The following is an 18,979-nucleotide window of genomic DNA, read 5'->3' as shown; positions in this document are numbered from 1 at the left end:
AGCAGGATGGTGGACTACAGGAGGCTGGCACATGGGTGCCCCCTCAAGTGTGATAGATGGCTAGTGACCTTGCCAAGCTTTTCCAGAAGCAGAAACATAAGGGTGGAAAATAGACAAACTTCTTCCTAGGTGCACTGGCCACCCAAGCATAGGAAGTAACAGCAGAACAACACACAGGTCAGTATTCCTTCCAACATGCTTCTAACCCAATCATCTCCTTGGAAACTTGAATCTTCAGATAACTGGTTAGGCCTGATTCAGTTCTATCGGTGGGCCAGTTTTGCTTTTATATTGGTTGAGTGGCCTCAGTGGAAAATTGAAAGTGGCAAGGAGTTAAATACACATACTTGTGTTGCCACATAGGTCCTTCTACTTAAAATTTAATGCATATATAAATGCTCTGTCAACTCTAAAGCACTATGCAATGTAACCATTAGTAATGTTATAAAAAACAATAGTACTAAAAAATCTAAAGGAAATCTAGAAAAACTGAGTCAAATTGTAAGAATTTGTCACAATAAAGAAGAAAAGGTGTTTTGACAATCAGGTACAGGTATTCCAGTATGCCTGGCAGATAAAATTAACAATAAAAATTTGCACTGTGCTTCATAGTTTACAAACTGCTTTCAAATCTATCCTCTAGTAAAGTGAACAGTTTTGGGAATAATGAAGTCAAACTGAGGCTTAAAGAAGTTTAGTAGCTCATCCAAGGTTACCAAGATAGAGAATTGTGGAGAAAGGATTCAAACCACAGTCTTCCTCATTCCCACATTTCCTGGGAGCCAATTCTGAGCTTAATATTCAATGAGTGAAATGATAACACTGAAATTTTTGAACATGTCAATAGGAGGGCCGAGGGTAAGAAAATCTATGAGGTACAATCTGAACAGGCAGCCTGCATCTCTGTGCATTTCACTATAATGCTGTATCATAAGGCTATTTCTATAGTACTCTTTGTAGATGTGGATAAAACAAATAATATTAAGCAAAACTTAAAGTCAACAAATTACTGTTCAAAAATACTTTTCCATTTAAAATAGTTAATAAAGACGTTGTCCCTTTGATGCATTATTAAAGATAGTACCTTTATGTGAATGGACAATAGCAAATATTCTTAATAAAATTAGATGGCTTTCTAAATGCAATGTTAGTGATGTGGTAAGGGGGCCACCTGAACATTTTTTAAATAAAACTTTTTATTCTGAAATAATTTTAGACTTACAGAAAAGTCATTACCCCTCACCCAATTTCCCTTAATGTTAACATGTTACATTAGTATGGTCCATTTGCAAAACTATGAAACCAACATTAGTACATTATTAACTGAATGCCAGACTTTATTTAGATTTCACTACTTTTTCCATTATTCCCTTTTTCTGTTCCAGGATCCAATCCAGGATACTATATTTCATTTAAGCTCTCATAGTCTCCTTAGTCTGAGCTACATCAATTTCTCCTCCTTTGTAGCATGAAAGCAGAAAACAAATGAGTATGGCTGTGTTCCAATAAAACGGTATTTACAGACACTATGAGTTTCTTATAATTTTCCAATGTCATGAAATATTCTCTGGTTTTTTTCAACCATTTTTAAATGTAATAACTGTATTTTGCTTATGGGTAGTATGGAAACAGGCAGCAGGTGGGATTTAGTTTGCTGACCACTTCATCAGAGTAAGTTCTAAGATAGGCATGTGCTTGGTTAAAAAAAATAAAATCCCTGACTACAACTTACACTTGTTTCCTATAGCTTCCATTAGATTTGTTCCAATGAAAAAAAACAACTGAAATTTCACAGAATCAACTTATTAAGGTAGTGGACCAGGGAATGAAGGATAGGGAGTAGGATTAGGCAGCTGGCCTGAAGGGTAAGGGCTGGTGTGCTACCCTAGAAAGGAGAAGTTCTCTAAGCCTCTCCATTCCTCCCACTTTGTTCCATTTAGGGCAAAATAAGGGTAAAGAAGAACTGGAGAGGACATTAGTCAATTAATAATATAAAAATAGCCTAGTACACACTTGCCTGGAAAAAATGGAAAAGCTCTCTCATCTGTGCTTCTTGGGAGAACAGAAGAGAGTAAATTTATCCCCTTATTTATCTATCACACTTGTAATAATGCAATTACAACCGCAAACCCCTCTCTTCCTTTTGTGTTCTACTATGCTCCTCTAGCCACCCAGTGTCTCAGGAATGCCTTCAATGCCTCTATGCTGCAATGGTAGCCCACTCAGACCTGTCATCTTCCAACAATCTATGTTCACATCTCTCCAAGGTAGGCTGCGGATGGGAGCAGCTAGTCCACTTTGTAGGTTCAAAAAATGAAATAGAGAAAGAACACTGCCCTCAATATCATGCTCTAAAATAGTGAATTAGCTAAGAACAAAAATCTGGTTTCTTTAACTTCTTGGCCTGTAGGTAAGATGTTACCACTTTTCACTATTCCATCTCTCTTTAAATCACAAGACTTTTTACAAAACATGGTTAGTCAGGTAAGATTACAAGGTGCAAAAAAATGAATGTCCTAATGACCAGTAATTTTCAAATTCCTTCCATTTCAAGCAGGGGCTTCATAATATATATCAAATGAAAATGGATAAATTAATAAAAGAATTTGCCACCCCCAAAATATGAATCAAAATAATAATGGCTAGTGTTTCATTTTAAGAAAGGAATTCAGAATAACAGAGATTGATACTTAAGGAAAAGGTGTCCCAAGTTTTTTCTATTTCTCAAATGCATAAAATAAGAAGTAACTGATTTGTCAATAAAGCTGTATCCACTTTACAGTCTGAGAAATATATTAATAGCAAAAATATTTAACTCAAAATTCGTTTTAAGAGTTGAGGTTATATTTTTGCAGATGTCTAATTTACTCAGCAATAAAAACACTGCAAGTCATTTTTAGAAATTGGCAAGCTAGAGTATTTAAAAATACAATGTTTTATGACAAAAGTACATATTTTAATTTATAAATTACAAGATTTATAACAAGAACATATTCTGATTTAAGTATTTTTTAAATTTACCTTTTGTTCCTGCAAAAACTGGTCTGCTAACTTTTTAATATTTTCTTCATGCTGTGCTCTTAACTCCTTGATCTGTTGTCCACACTGAAAACTAAATTACAAAGTCATTCTTTTAGGCTATATTATCTTGGATTGACTTCTCAAAGTTGTCTAGAAGTTGAAAACATACATTTAAAAGATAAAGCATTCAGTTAGCAAGAGAGTGGGCACAGAAAGACAAAGAGCAGATATAAAAATAGCTCACAGTCAAAATTCTGAGAATATTTGAATCTTTAATAGAGGATAAAGAATACTGATAAAGCTAATTAAAGTAACAGAAATTAGAAAGATGAAAAATTATTTTTATAAATTACATTTATAAAGAAACAATTATCAAAGCCAACTTCAAACACAGAAAAAACATTATAGAAGAGAAAACCATGAGACCAATATATAGTAACAGATGAGAAAACCTAGAATTATGAGAGTTGATAAGGAGTGGCAGCAGATGATTCATCCAATAGATAGCATTTTCAACACAACTGTAAGAGTTCTAAACCATAAGAATAACAAGAATGGAAGGAACCAATAAATAAGATAGAATGGAATCATCAAGAAAAAAGGTGAAGGAACAGAACAGATAAAAGATTGAGAATTTTCACTGGACAAGTGGCCACAGAATACAAATAACACCATTCGTGCAAAAAGAAACAAATAGTTACAAAATATACAGAAAAATGTTAACTTTCACCATTAAAAGTACAATTAAACTTCTTATATGTATATATGGTAGTACTTTATTCCTATACTAGCAAAATTAAGTCCGAGTTATAAAGGCCTATGTTGGTAGGGGTACAGGAAAATATTTACATTATAAATTAGTACAACCATTTCAGAAAGCAATCTTTCATATATGTGATAAAAGCAACAAAACATTCTGTCTCAGGAATACTACATTTGAGAATATACACCAGTGAAATAACATAAGAGGGAGAAATCCTTTTTGCATAAAGGTTTTTATAGCTGGTATTCATAACAGTATGATAAGGAAAACTCCTACAACAGTCCAGCAACTGGGAGAGATTAAACAAACTTTGGTACATTAACATGCTGGAATGATATATTACCTTTGAATACGCTAACTCTCTAATTCTATAGATATATTGAAAATCATTGGATACTATTAGGTTAAAACACATACATGTAAATAGATGCATATTGATAACCTACAAGAGTAAGAAGCCAGAAATGGATACATGGTACTTTAAAATATAGTTCATCTTTCTAATTTTGGGTATGCAGACCTAAAAAAAACCTTTCATTATAAAACTGATTAAAGATATAAGAAAGGTTTTTAAAGAGCGAATGCCAGAAAGAGGTTCCCCGACCTCCTCACCAACTGAGTGTAGAGGTGTACGCAAGAATGCAGAGCAGGGAAGCAGCAGCTTGCACTCAGTCCCTCAGCTGTTCTGGGGACACCTCCCAGTGTTGGCTTCGTCTTCTGGATGCCCCTCATAGAGAACCACAGATTCTCCTGTTAGTCTTTGCACATCTAATGCAATGAAACTCAGGCCTTGAACGATTTTCTGGCTCACAATGAACTCTTCTACATGGGCAGACTACACATATCTTGTAAAAGATACTTTAATGGCGTTTAACATATCACAATAAAAAAGTGTGTATCTCAAAGAGGCACAGAAAGACAACAGAAAAGGAATTTAAAAGACCTAAGGAAATGAAAGAAGAAAAGAAAAACAGAAACCAGAAAGGAAGAAATAAATGGTCCAAAAGTTGGACAAATATTCCAGATTCATAGCTATTTGTTGCATATAGCATCTCACCTCTCATATTCTAACCTCTTCACAAGGTAAGTAGTGTTCTTCCTATAGTCCTGAAGCTGGTCTTCCTGTCGAAGAAACTCCTGACGAAGTTCAGCAAGTTGCTCTATCCACACAAGGTAAGAATCAAAGGAATAAAGTTTACTCATTCTAATACTTCTTATCAAGAAGTTATGGGATTTTTAAAATTTATATACACGTCTCAATTTCTTTACTCAAACTCTCAGGCAGTTAAATTATATAATTAGTACCACATTTAATTGCCTTTTATAACGCATTGGCAATAAAAATTTTTTTAAAGAATTATTTATTTATTTGAGGTGGGGGAAAGTGAGTGAGCAGGGGGAGGGGCAAAGGGAGAGGGAGAGGATCTCAGGCAGACTCTGCACTGAGAAGGAGCCCAACGGGAGGGGCTCCATCTCATGACCCTGAGATCATGACCTGAGCCAAAACCAAGAGTCGGATGTTTAACAGACTGAACCGCCCAGGCGCCCCAGCAATAAAATTTATTTTAAAAACAAGATAGCCTTGGGGCACCTGAGTGGCTCAGTTGGTTGGGCTTCCAACTCTTGGTTTCAGCTCAGGTCATGACCTCATGGGTTGTGGGATCAAGCCCCACACTGGGCTCCGAATTCAGTGGGGAGTTGGCTTGGGATTCCCTCTCTCCCTCGGATCCTCCCCCTGCTTGCGTGCACACGTTTTCTCTCTCTCTCTCTCAAATAAATTAAAAAAAAAGACAGCCTCAGTGGCTTTGACATTAATCAGAAATATTAAAAAATTATACATTTTTTCATATTATGTAGGTATACACTAACTGTGGAAACAGTACCAAAAAAAGACAAAAGACAAAAACCAAAAAACCCTACTTAACTCTTTAAACCTATCTGCTTTATAAAAGGGGAGTGGGGAATCATATTTTTTAGAGGTGTTGGCTATGGATACAGAATTCAAGGTTTCTTTTTCATTTTAATAACATTTGACTCCCAAGTTAAGTGCAATCACTTTGGATCTCATTTCTAGTTCTGCTGCTAATGCTAGGACCACATATACTATAATTGTATTTTCAAAGCTCATGATTTCTGGACAAGAGCTTGAAGTTTTAGTTGTAAGGAACAACATGAACTTCCAAGCTGAAGAGTAGATGAAATGTGGGGCCAGATGCACCTTTATTTCCCCCCAGAGAGGGAGAGGGCGGGGAGGGGCAGAAGGAGAGGGAAAGAGAATCTTAAGTAGGCTCCATGCCCAGTGCAGAGCAGGAGCCAGGGCCAGGCTTGATCTCACAACTCTGAGATCATGACCTGAGTAAAATCAGGAGTCAGAAGCTTAACCGACTGAGCCACACAGGCGCCCCAGATGCTCTTTTGTTCACATTTAATCCACAATCACCCACCCCACATTTTCTAGAGTTGCTCCCTCTTCACATGACCCTACAAATAAAAGAAATTCAGCCAGAGAAGAGAAACGTCAGTTTCTGAAAAAGAGGATTAAGAAAATTAGCTAACAGCTTTAGCAGTAAGCAAAAGTAGTAAGAAAGTCTTAATTTTTATAAATGGCAACAGAGGTCTTTTCTGCATAAGTAACATTTCTTAAGACTAAATATATCTAGGGGTGCCTGGGTGGCTCAGTCGTTAAGCGTCTGCCTTCGGCTCAGGTCATGGTCCCGGGGTCCTGGGATCGAGCCCCGCATCGGGCTCCGTGCTCAGCGGGAAGCTTGCTTCTCCCTCTCCCACTCCCCCTGCTTGTGTTCCCTCTCTCGCTGTGTCTCTCTCTCTGTCAAATAAATAAATAAATATAATCTTAAAAAAAAAAAAAAGATAAAATATATCTAACCATAGTATACAAATATTATAACATCTACTTTTCATGGAAGGCTTCTAAAATCAGTCTTATTACTTTAAGGGCACTCCAAAAATGCTTGGGATATAAGTTTTCAAAAAGCAGAGGTAAAATATATTTATAATGTAATTATATACATGTAAAAAACTGGACTAAAATAAAAATATTTCAAAGTGCTACCAGTGATTATGTTTAGTGGTAGGATTCTGAGCATTTTTTTTTCTCTTTCTAAATTTTATTGTGGAATCATAACTGTGACAATGACAACAAATAAAAATTTTAAGGTCAGATGAACATTTGCTGAAATGTATAAATAAAACATTTAACAATGCGCATATCCATAGTTATTGTATAGTATAATACTCAGGTGTAAAAAGTTAATGATTCACATAAAATGTTTGTAGTTGATAATCATGTTTACATATTCAAGCCACATATTTTTATTTAAAAAATTTTTGAGCTATAACACTGTATAAATTTAAGATGTACAACATGTTGATTTAATTCACTTCCCCACTGTGAATGACTTCCACTGAAGCACTAGCTAACACCGCCACTGTCTCACATAATCACCATTTCTTTTTGTGGTGAGAATGTTGAAGATCTACTCTCTCAGCAATTTTCAAGTACCTAATACAGTATTGTTAACTATAATCACCATGTTGTTTATTATATCCCCAAAACTTATTCATTTTATAACTGAGAGTTTGTACACTTTGACCAACATCTCCTTATTCTCCCCACCCTACTCCCAACCCCTGGTAATCACCATTCCATTCTGTTTCTGTAAGTTTAGTCAAGCCACATTTTAAGTTTCTTCTTACTCTATTAATTCTCCAATATGTAAACATGGTTGATCTCCATAGTTTTTCATCTCTGATATCTACCTCAGACAAAAATAGAAATCTGACACCAAGTATCCCTGAATAACACATTACTTGATCCCTGGCCCCATCTCCTAAGATATAGAGGACCAGAGGTAGCAGAAACTCTGGCCTCAGCTATGGCTGTTGATTCTACAGAGACACTGAGATCTCAGCAAGAGGCAGTGACAAAAAGTCTTGTAGCCTACAGATATTTAGCCAGTTCAGTGAACCTGTATTCAGGCAGGAAAGGTTCTAGAACTAAAAAGTTACTGCAATTAGGGACGCCTGGGTGGCTCAGTCGGTTAAGTGTCTGCCTTCGGCTCAGGTCATGATCCCAGGGTCCTGGGATCGAGTCCCGCATCGGGCTCCCTGCTCTGCGGGGAGCCTACTTCTCCCTCTGCCTCTGTCTCTCTCTCTGTCTCTCATGAATAAATAAATAAAATCTTTAAAAAAAAAAAAAAAAGTTACTGCAATTAAAAAAAATAAGCACCAGCAAGCAGCTACAGATAATGTACCTCAACTGGTGGTCTGTAGGCTTCTTTTTCCCACATTGTAAAATAACTGAAGTAGCTAAGTTTATCTTCAGAATGAACCTGAGGCTTAGTATGATTTCAAGATTTGGGGTGGCTTCTCCTCCTTCCCACAAAGTTTTTCACTAACAACATTTGAAATTCCTATATCAAGAAGTAGTTTTAGGGGCGTCTGGGTGCCTCAGTCGTTAAGCGTCTACCTTCGGTTCAGGTCACGATCCCAGGGTCCTGGGATTGAGCCCCCATCGGGCTCCCTGCTCTGCGGGAAGCCTGCTTCTCCCTCTCCCACTCCCCCTGCTTGCGTTCCCTCTCTCTCTGTATCTCTCTCTGTCAAATAAGTAAATAAAATCTTAAAAAAAAAGTAGTTTTATCTCTAAATGGAGATAAAAGGCTTAAAATACAATTGACAAGGAAAAATAAAACATCAGTATGAGTGAGTTCCAGTCGATGTAAAATATCAGATTCTTTCCTGTTTGAATACAGGGAAAGGATTATAAAGCAGGGAGCTCATTGGTGCTTTGAGTAAGTCAACACAAAGACCTGAAAAGGGGAAAAGTAAATAGATCAGAGAGCAAAACTAAAGACAGAATTTTCCTATATCTCAATTTTACCTTCAACTGATAGCCAGTGTTTTATTTTTTATTTTTTTAAAATGTCTTTATTCTACCTTCTTTCTTGTAGTGTATTTTATTTTACTTTTAAAATGGGCTCCCACCCAACATGGGGCTCAAACTCATAACCCCAAGATCGAGAGTTGCATGCTCTACCCAACTGAGCCAGGCAGGCACCCATGTTTTATTTTGAACCCAAAGATACTCTGTGTCTACTGTGGCTACTCCAGGTCGCCATAGCAAGATTCTCAGAGTAACTTAACATGAGATCAGGTCCACAGCTGATTGTGCAGAATGTTCTACTTCTGGCAGTAACACCAGGGTATATTACAGAAAGGCGTGGCCATGCTCCTTCAATTTAACTTCAAAAGATTAGGGATGTAGTTAAAAAATGGGTTGCCTAGGACCAACATTTAAAGCAAAAAAAAAAAAAAAAAATTTACTTCTAGAAAATTTTTATTTCAAATTTCCTTTCAGTAATAGGCATAAAAATAAGGTGAGCTATTCAAAATAAACTGGTGTATACTAGAATGTTACTTTGTTATCTCAGGGATTAAAAACCAACTCTCATTCCTTTCATTTCCAAAAAAAAATTAACTACCACAACATTTTTAAAAGAGTCTTAGTGTGTATGAATTCCATTATATCCAGTATTAATTTCAACGAAAATAGTCCAATTTGATTTTATAGTAGATTTGAAGTTTGTTTCAGTAGAAATAGTTCCTAAAGTGCAAAAGTCCATTTAAAAGGATATTCAATCTTAAGAGTCCAAGCTTCAGTAACTGCACTAAACCAAAAGTTGTACAGTTATGAGTTCAAATCAAAGCCTCTTTTACTGAAGATTATCATAAAAAATTTCCAAATATCTCAAGATGTACTTCAATGCACACAATACAATAAAGATTTTTACTCAGTAACATAGGCTGTCATTTTCTTTGGCATAGACTAGCAGAAGCCACTGGACTTCTTATTCAACTGATCTATGATTACTTAATAGAAATATACTTTGATGACAAGCAGAATCATTTGTAAAAATAGCCAGCAGGAAGCAGCACTGACAGAGTGACATCTTCTGTGTCATCCTAATGTACTCCTATGAGTCAAAAAGAGTAGAATATGGACACAAATGCAACAAAAACAGATGTGGCCACCCAGGAAGTAAATTTCTAAGAGAAAGTCAAAGTTGTTCTAAATCATAGATAGTAAAAAATTAATAATTTCTATTTTCGAGTTACAACACACACACCCAAAAATAATGGTTTTGCTAGGTGAAGAGCAAAACTTCAATAAATTACAAAGCTAGCTCAGGTTGGCTTCTTCAAGAGGATAATAAATATATATCATCTAATTCTACCTAAAGAGGGTTAAAATGGTTATAGAATAAAGATATATTTATGAAATTACAAAGCATTTATTACCCACATACAAAAACTTAGAGTCACTGTTGCAAAGTTTTAAAATAATACAATGTTGTAACTAAAGGGTGGGAGGGAGAAGGGGGGTGCTCTTCAGACCCCAAATTCCAAAGGCTGGTGATGGTGTGAAGTAATGTTAAGGAAAGTATAGAGTTTATTCTCCTTAACTATTATTATTTTTTATAAAAGCTTTAGTCATCTATTACTTCATCTAAGGGGGGGGAACATATAGCTCCAGGTTTCTTTCTGGCTTCTTTCCAAGTTTTCTTTCTATTCTAAATTTCTATTCCCAGTGTATCTAAAACATTAAGCATGGAGGACCTGTCCAAAGCTTCCCTAGACCTGAATGGATTATTTTAGCAATTGGACACAGTACAGAGGGATTAGCCCTTACCTTTTCCCTAGAAATCTGATAGCTTCTGAAGCTACAGCTCAATTTTCTTTGATGCGTCTTTTAACATTTCATTGCATGAAATCAGCCTACCACACAAGATTTAAATGCAAATTTTAACTTGCATTTATTATATATATATATAAAGCAACATTACAATTTTTTATTCTATCTTAAAAGGACAAATGTCTTGCCATCAGAGGAGCTTTGTTCAAAAAATTTTATTTCATTTAGCTAACTATTTGATTCTTGAGGATTTTAGACATTTAGTGACCTTTATTTATCTTTAATCTGTAATTAAGTTTCTTACCCTTTAAATGATGTATATCTGCCATCTGATATGATATGTTGCTCTGTAGTTTAACCTGAAAAAAAATTAAGTTTCATTTTACTACAGAATATGCAGTTTTACTCATATTTCCTTTTTTTTGCTCATATTTACTTTGAGCTTCTTCATAAATGCAAAAGAAAAATCCTTAACTTATACAAACCTGTCCCTTTCCAAAAAGAATTAGAGATAAATTCTGATTTTGTAATACTCATTTTAAATTTGCAAAAGAATATTCATTTTACTTAATATATAGTCTAATAACTTTTAAACATTTAAAAGTTTGAGTTAAATATTGCTTAATGAGATCTTTTTTCAAAATCTTACCAGAAGAGACCTCTTACTAACTCTATATTAAGAAAAGAATTAATTGTTTGAATCAGTTAATGGCAAATCAAAAGTAACTGATGCTTATTAAGCTCCCACAGGATGACAGATACTACACAGGACCTGTTGTGGTCACTGCCCTTCAAGAGCCAGTATACAAGAACAATAAGAACTTAGAAGTATATCAAAATATGACTCAAATTAAGGCTTAGCACTTAATTTAAATCTTTTTTTTTTTAGGTAATCTCTACACCCAACATGGGGTTCCAACTCACAACCCTGAGATCAAGAGTTGCAAACTCCATTGACTGAGCAGCCAGGCACCCCAGGCTTAGCACTTAATTTAAAAATTAAAATAAGGCCTTGGAGAGCTAGGATTCATCCACAAAGAACTACTGTACCAGTTTTTGCTTCAAGAGGTTTCACCCAATTGTTAAATGCAACTAAAATATCTCTACAAACAGGTTCTCTTGTCAACCTCAAGAGTAACTTTACTTTGAAAGCATAGACAGATCATATTGAACAGAAGCAGCACCATGAGCACCAAACTGATTATGATAAATACCTCCTCCATCTCTGAAGAGAAAGTTTTAAAATTCTTAGTTTGAAATAATTATAGATTTGTAAAAAATTGAAAAGATAGCACAGAAGTCCCATGTACCCTTCACACAATTCCCCCAGTGGGTACATCCTATATAACTATGGAATAACATCTAAACCAGGAATCTGACATTGGTACAACATGTAAGTATAATTCTATGTCATTTTGTCATATGTATAGATTCATGTAACCACCACCAAAACCAAGATACAGAATACTCTATCATCACAAAGATGTCCCTCATACTGTCCTTTATAGTCAAATCTATCCTCCTTCCTCACACCATTTCTAATCCCTTGTAACTACTAATTTGTCCTCCATCTCTGCAACTTTGTCATTCAAGCATGTTATATAAACAGAATCATACAACATGTGACCTTTTAAGATGTTTTTACTCAGCATAACACATAGTTGTTGCATATATCAATAGTCCATTCCTTTTTATTGCTGAGTAGTATTCCATGATATGAATGTACTACCATTTGTTTAAAGCATTCAACTATTGTGTAACATTTTTGTGGTTTCTACTTTTTAGATATTACAAATACAGGGGCTATGAAAAATTATGTTCAGATTTTTACATGAACATTAATTTTCATTTCTCTGAGATAAATGCCCAAGAGTGAGACTGTTCCTTTTCAAAAGTGGCCATGCCACTTTCATTTACATTTAAAAAAAATTACCACACAGGTACTGGATGGGAGAATAATTGGAAAACATGAGAGCAGCCTCAAGGAATCAGTAGGCAAAGCAGCACCTAAAGCAGTATAATTACTGTAAGAATTCAGAGATGATTCTTACCTGATGTAATCAGGGAAAACTTTACGGAAGGGATTTTATCTGAATTAGGCATTGAAGGCTAGGTAAAATTGTAAATTGGTAGAAAAGGACATTTTAGATAGAGGGTACAGCATAAGAAAAGTTAGAGAGGCAAGAAAGACATGAGGCACATATGAAGACCTGATCAAAATACTGTTTGGTTATAGCACATAATACAGGGCAAAAAACAGTGGGAAAGAAGGTTTGAGATAAGTCCATGGAGTGCCCTTCAGCCCTAAGAAGAATCTACTCTTCAAACAGAGAGCCAGTGACTTTCAAATTTCATATGAAAGTTTATCCATTACTAATAACTAATGAAAGCATACCTGTTCTAGTTGAAGCACAAGTGGGAATCTAGGGGTCCCACTTCCTTTTCCCCTAGAATCCTGGTGGCTTTGAAGAATGAAGTTTAAAATATGATGTAGATATTCAGTCATAAAAAGGAATGAAGTACTGGTACATGCTACAGTATGGATGAGCCTTGAAAACATTATATATGCTAAGTAAAAGAAGCCAGTCACAAAAGGACATAGGGTTTCTTCTTGTGGTGATGAAAATGTTCTGAAATTACTGATGATGGCTGCATAGTACTGTGAATATACTAAAAAACAAACTGAACTGAAAAAAAAAACTGAACTGTACACCTTAAAAGGTTAAGTTTTATGATATATGAATAATATCTCAAATTTTTAATGCAAAAAAATAGAAATGAAAATGCCAAGGGTATTACAGGGACCGGATATGAAACTGGGGATAGAATAATGGACAAACTCTAGACACTCAAGGAGTTTATTATTTAGGAGAGGCAGTCAAGTAACTAGTCAATTATAATACAGTAAAATAAATGCTATTATTAGGTCCCACAGATATGACAGGAGAACTTAGTAGAAGCACTTAAATCCTTAAGAGGATGAAATGCCTTAGGGGAGTGAGGGGTGGCTTCTGGAGATGATAGCTAAAATACGTCCAGTAGGAAAAGTAGTGTTTTGCCAGATGGAAGTAGGCAGAGGGTAAGGAGGAAAGATATTCAAGGCATGTGTCAAAACTTAGAAGTGAGCGGCACCTGGGTAGCTCAGTCGTTAAGCGTCTGCCTTGGGCTCAGGTCATGATTCTGGGGTCCTGGGATCAAGCCCCGCATCATCGGGCTCCCTGCTCCACAGGAAGCCTGCTTCTCCCTCTCCCACTCCCCCTGCTTGTGTTCCCTCTCTGGCTGTCTCTCTCTCTCTGTCAAATAAATAAAATCTTAAAAAACAAAAAAACAAAAAAAACCCCTTAGAAGTGAAAAATAATACACATTTCAAAAACTTCAAGCAGTTCTAAGCAGTTGGAACAGAGAGAAAGAAGTGGTAAGAAATATGGATAGAAAGGTAAGCAAGGTCCACATTATGAAGGGTCTTGCCAAAAAATGTGGATACATTCCAACGGCTATGGTCAACCTTTAAAGGACTTCAAGCAAGGGTAAGAGATCCAATTGGCAACCTGGCTTCAGTGTGATGAGTGGACCAGAGGGACAAGATGAGAGAGAGGGAGACCAGGTAGGAGAACAGGAGACTACTGTTGCATCTCAGGTGAGAAAATGATGGTCTAAGCCAGGGGTGGGCACACTATGGCCTGTGAGCCAAATCTGGCCTGCTTCCTGTTTTGGTAGGGATGACAAACTAAGGATGGTTTATACATTTTTAAATGGTTGGGAAATCAAAAGAAGAACAATATTTTGTGAATTAAATGAAATGCAAATTTCAGTGTCTATAAATAAAGTTTTATGGGAAACGGCCACACCCATTCATTTACATGTCTCTGCCTGTTATGGAGCTACAGTGATTGTGACAAACACTATATGGCCTGCAAAGCCTAACATATTTACAATATGCCAACCTCTGGTCTAAACTAATAGAATGAGAACAGAGAAATAAATATATTTGGGAAATATGAAAGAGGAAGAATGAATAATCTTGCTGACTGAGTAGATAGAGGGTAAAAGAAGAAACATCAAAGATGATGGTTAGATTTCTAAAGTAGGAAACTAGATGAGTAAGGTTGCAGTACTACTCCCCAACAGGGAAGCAGGAAAAATAGACTTGGGGTGAGAGGGAGAAGTGGGGGTATGATTTTTTCAGATTTGAACCTGTTGAACATGAGGCACTTGTGACACACCCAAGAAGAGATCTGGAAGAGGTCTGGAGCTTGGAGACCAATGAACTGAGATTCATTAGCATATGAATGACAATTAAAGTCAAGGGAATGAGATCGTTGATGGAAAGCTGCAAAGGCAGCAGGAGAAACTGACACCAATTGCCATGTGATCAGCTGATCACTAAGAACTGCTCTCCAATCATTTGTAATTAGCCTATGTTACATTCTTTCCCACTTCCTTTATTTTCATGATCCAATTTTTTTTGCATTTTTTGCCCCTCCAAAGAACATAACCATCTTTTTTCTTGTTTTCAACAAGTTAGCATTACTTTGTTTTTTATCCATTTTTATGATGTTATTCCAACTTCTCTACACTATTTTAAACTTGCTTTTTAAATTGCTAGAGATGCTGTTCTTGAATACTAGGCTATGAGTGGCCTCAGCTTCCCTGAACTGTCTCTTTTGTATCCTTATAGTCTTAACAATTTTTTTAATGGAGGAAGGGAAATTCAATCTACAGACCACAAAAATAGTACAGGATTATATGAGCAGTACTGCTTTATTCTTATCACTTTAATTTTCTCTTCAATCTTCTTTATTGAGAATGGAGATGCTGATCCCAATGGCTCATATATAAAGTCCTCACATTTCAAAAGCTGCTCTGGAACAATATATTTTACATGGTATTAAAGAGAAAATCATAGCTTGTCTAAATAAAAGCCTGTTCTTAATCCAGCATAATGAATTTATTTTCCACCCCATTCCTTTGCCATGTAAGAATTTTTCAGTTAGCTTCTCAGACCCCCCCTTATGGCATTCCCTTGGCATCTCATGTTCTCTATTATTCCTGTCAATCTTTCCCACAGGAGTCTCACAATAATCTTATATTTAGTATTTAGTATTATCGGCAAGTAACAGTTCCCAATTTCTCTCACTTCCTATTAACACTAGTTTCATTCTGCAAGTTATCTCACCTTCCATATGCCTTTGAACAGAGGTGCCAAGGATTTGCTCAAAGATCTCACAGAGCCCAGCTGGTAGATCATTAAACCCAGAAGTTCTCTTCCCTCTACAACAATTTTACTATATTGCTCACTTTCAGAATCTAGATGTCTGCTACTAAACTATCTGTTCATCTTTTTGACGTGTTGCAATATCACAGGCATCTGATCCCTCTTCTCTCCATATATACACCTCACCGTCCCCCTCCAATTCTTATCTAGCTCCTAAAATGGTTTCATAAAGAATCCTTCTAACATTCAATATTATCCTTTCAAGGAAATCTGAATGTGTTTTTAGCTATCATGACACTCCTTTGTATTCTGGCAAAATCTAAGAATATAAAGCAATGACTTAATTTTGGCTTTAATCTTACATTTTCTACCATCTTGAGTCTGTTTATGAAGACTTTTCCCATTTGGTTTCTGATTTTTTTTTTATTTGCACTAATTTCTTCAACTTTGTTTTCCTTTCCTTTTAAGCTTTTCATTAATCATTTCTGCATAGAGATAGGTCTCTTTAGTTCTTTAACTCCTTTGGCTTTAACCCTTCCTCTGAGAGTCTTCAATTCCTTGAATACTTCCACCATCTCATCACCTTCAAAAGGAAGCTTGCCTTACCTTATGATTATTCCTCCTCATAGTTTTAATTTTCTTGTGTTCTAACATGAATTTGCTTATCTTCTAAATGACTCTGCCAAAACTTCCCAGTTGTTTGGAAACTAATTTGAGTTCTATTTCATGATTGGAAAAAAGATATTTCATTTTACCACAAAAACTCTGTTGGAACTGGCAATGCTATAGGAATACTTTTTTTTTTCTAAGTATATTCCAGACAGGTAACAGTACATAAACTCTAAGAAGTATTATTTAATCCTTATGTTATGAAAGGATTTTTTTTTTTAAAGATTTTATTTATTTATTTGACAGAGAGAAACACAGCAAGAGAGGGAACACAAGCAGAGGGAGTAGGAGAGGGAGAAGCAGGCTCTCGGCTGAGCAGGGAGCCCGAGGCGGGGCTCGATCCCAGGACCCTGAGATCATGACCTGAGCCGAAGGCAGACACTTAACGACTGAGCCACCCAGGCGCCCCTTATGAAAGGATTCTTATTGTCCGGCTTTACACGTCCCTTTTGGTCACTTCCAGACTTTTGCCAAAATACCCTTTTCACAATATGCAAGAAAGATATCAAATAATTTCTCTTTCAAATTTCTTTGGGGATGAGGGGTGTGTGTTAGATAGACAGACACGCACACACACAGACGCACATGTGCACACAAACGTAGCCCCATTCCTTTGCCTAATTTACATCTGTAGTCAGATAGATTCCAACCCAAATTCCAACATATCCTTCAAAAACCCACAATGCTCAAAATGCCTTGCCTGACTCAAGTCTACTGGGAAGAGCCTCATATTCAGTCCTGTCAAAAAGAAACATTCTTTTATCACACACAGTCCTATTTCCAGTAAGAATGTCACCTTGTTTCTCTTCTACTCCCAAGGTTTATCAGAAATGAGAATTCCATGAGAACAGGCACTGTGTCTTTCACTCATCACTGTGTATCCATCTCAGCAAACGTGTGCTGAATGACTCCCTAGATTTTCATGCTCCATTCTCTTTGTACTACGTATTTTTCTACCTTAAATTGTATTTTATTCATATTTGTATAATTCTAATTATCCTTCCAGACTTCTTCTAACCCCCCTCATTTATTTCCCCTTGTTATCAACTTCATTGCCTTAGGCTTTACTTTCCCTCTCCCCTTCTGCAATGCTTGTTTCTCTGGGATTTGGAGTCCATCTATAATTGGCCGATTATCCATGCTGTCTTTGGCCTTTTCCATGTTAATCTCTTAAAATGTGTTTCCTATCATTCCTGAGACCTTTTTCCTCTCTTCCAAGATACATGTTCTTTATCTCTTTCTTTAGTAACAATTATCTTCTCCTGATATTCTCCTATAGCATTTCTCGTTCATCCCCAGCTATTTCATCTATTTTCCTCTCATCTTTCTTCCTTCAATACCTAAAACTTAATCTTTATATTTTTACCACCTCTTTCTGAAGCTCTTTTAATGCTTTCCCCATCCCACATGGCTACTTTGAATTAATTTTGGCAGCTGTTACCAGCTCAGTTGCTCTGCTTCTCTTTTCATTCTGGGACCTTGAAAATGGCTCAGCTGTGCATGCTTCACTTTCATTATAACCTGTTCTTAGGCAATCAGCACAACTTTGACCATTGATCCCAAAGGTTATATATAATTGGCTTTTTACAGATGTCATTTCTGGCTCCTTTTTCCCCACACCAGAAACATTTTTCCTTATTATATCTCATACTCAGATGATTTTTAGCGACAATTCTATCTTCTGTAATATAACTGCTAAACCTGGATCATGCTCAGAATCACCTAGGGAGCTCTAAGAAAAACATATTCTTGCCTCCTCCACCCCACTCTGGTGTGATTTAGTAGTCCGGGGATGGGCCCAGAAATCTTTTTTTAAAAGTTCAAGTGATTCTGATAATCAGCCAGGTTTAGTGGTTACTCATGTCTGGCTGGCACCTATACCAGCTGGATCAAAATGGGATATCAATACTAACTGATGGGTATTAAATGGTTTTCTTAATGTTTATTTTGTGTTAGGTCTTGTGCTAAGTGTTTTACAAGTATCACTGCATTTAATTCCTACAACCATCCTATGAGGTGGGCTTTACATTTTACAGATGAGGAAACCGTACTCTCTTTCATATGCCCACAGTAGATTCTGGATATTCTCCCAAGCAGTCCTACACAAGAGTCTGTGCTCATGACACTGTGCGTATACTAGATCAGGTAGGTAATTAAACTTCATGGGGCGCCTGGGTGGCTTCAGTCAGTTAAGCGTCTGCCTTAGGCTCAGGTCATGATCCCAGGGTCCTGGGATCAAGCCCCACACCGGGCTCCTTGCTCAGCCTCCTTGCTCTTCCTCTGCCCCTGCTCATATGCTCTCTCTCTCTCACATAGATAAGTAAAATCTTAAAAAAAAAAAAAAAAAGGAAACTATGAACTATAACACTTAATGATGAATAGAGGCAAAGCCAGCAAAGAAGACTAAGAAGAACTGAGAGAAGAAAAACAAGAGAGTCTGGTGTCAGGGAAGCCAAGAGCACAGACAGCTGGGTGAAAAGATGCTGAGATATCAGGAGTAGAAGAGAAAATCCAAATGTGAACAAAGACAATTCTCTTTTCAAGAAATGTAACTGGGAAAGGAAGAAAAGATGCAAGCATTTTTTAAGTGCTGAGGAGCAAG

General features: G+C 36.4%; 1 protein-coding gene across 2 annotated transcripts in view; it reads right to left on the bottom strand.

The window, feature by feature from the left end:
• The window catches only part of GOLM2 (golgi membrane protein 2), a 114,206-nt gene that overhangs the window by 68,644 nt on the left and 26,583 nt on the right, over window positions 1-18,979 (bottom strand). For both annotated transcript variants that reach the window (XM_021695380.1, XM_021695381.1), the window contains exons 2-4: window positions 10,798-10,852; window positions 4,842-4,944; window positions 3,022-3,112 (exon numbers count right to left, since the gene is read on the bottom strand). In XM_021695380.1, the coding sequence (XP_021551055.1) occupies window positions 3,022-3,112; window positions 4,842-4,944; window positions 10,798-10,852 (249 nt within the window). The remainder of the gene's footprint in view (window positions 1-3,021; window positions 3,113-4,841; window positions 4,945-10,797; window positions 10,853-18,979) is intronic.

This window comes from Neomonachus schauinslandi, chromosome 9, assembly GCF_002201575.2.
Source record: "Neomonachus schauinslandi chromosome 9, ASM220157v2, whole genome shotgun sequence".
Lineage (NCBI taxonomy): Eukaryota > Metazoa > Chordata > Mammalia > Carnivora > Phocidae > Neomonachus > Neomonachus schauinslandi.
Note: the sequence above shows the minus strand (reverse complement) of the source record. Positions and strands in the feature narration are given on the sequence as shown.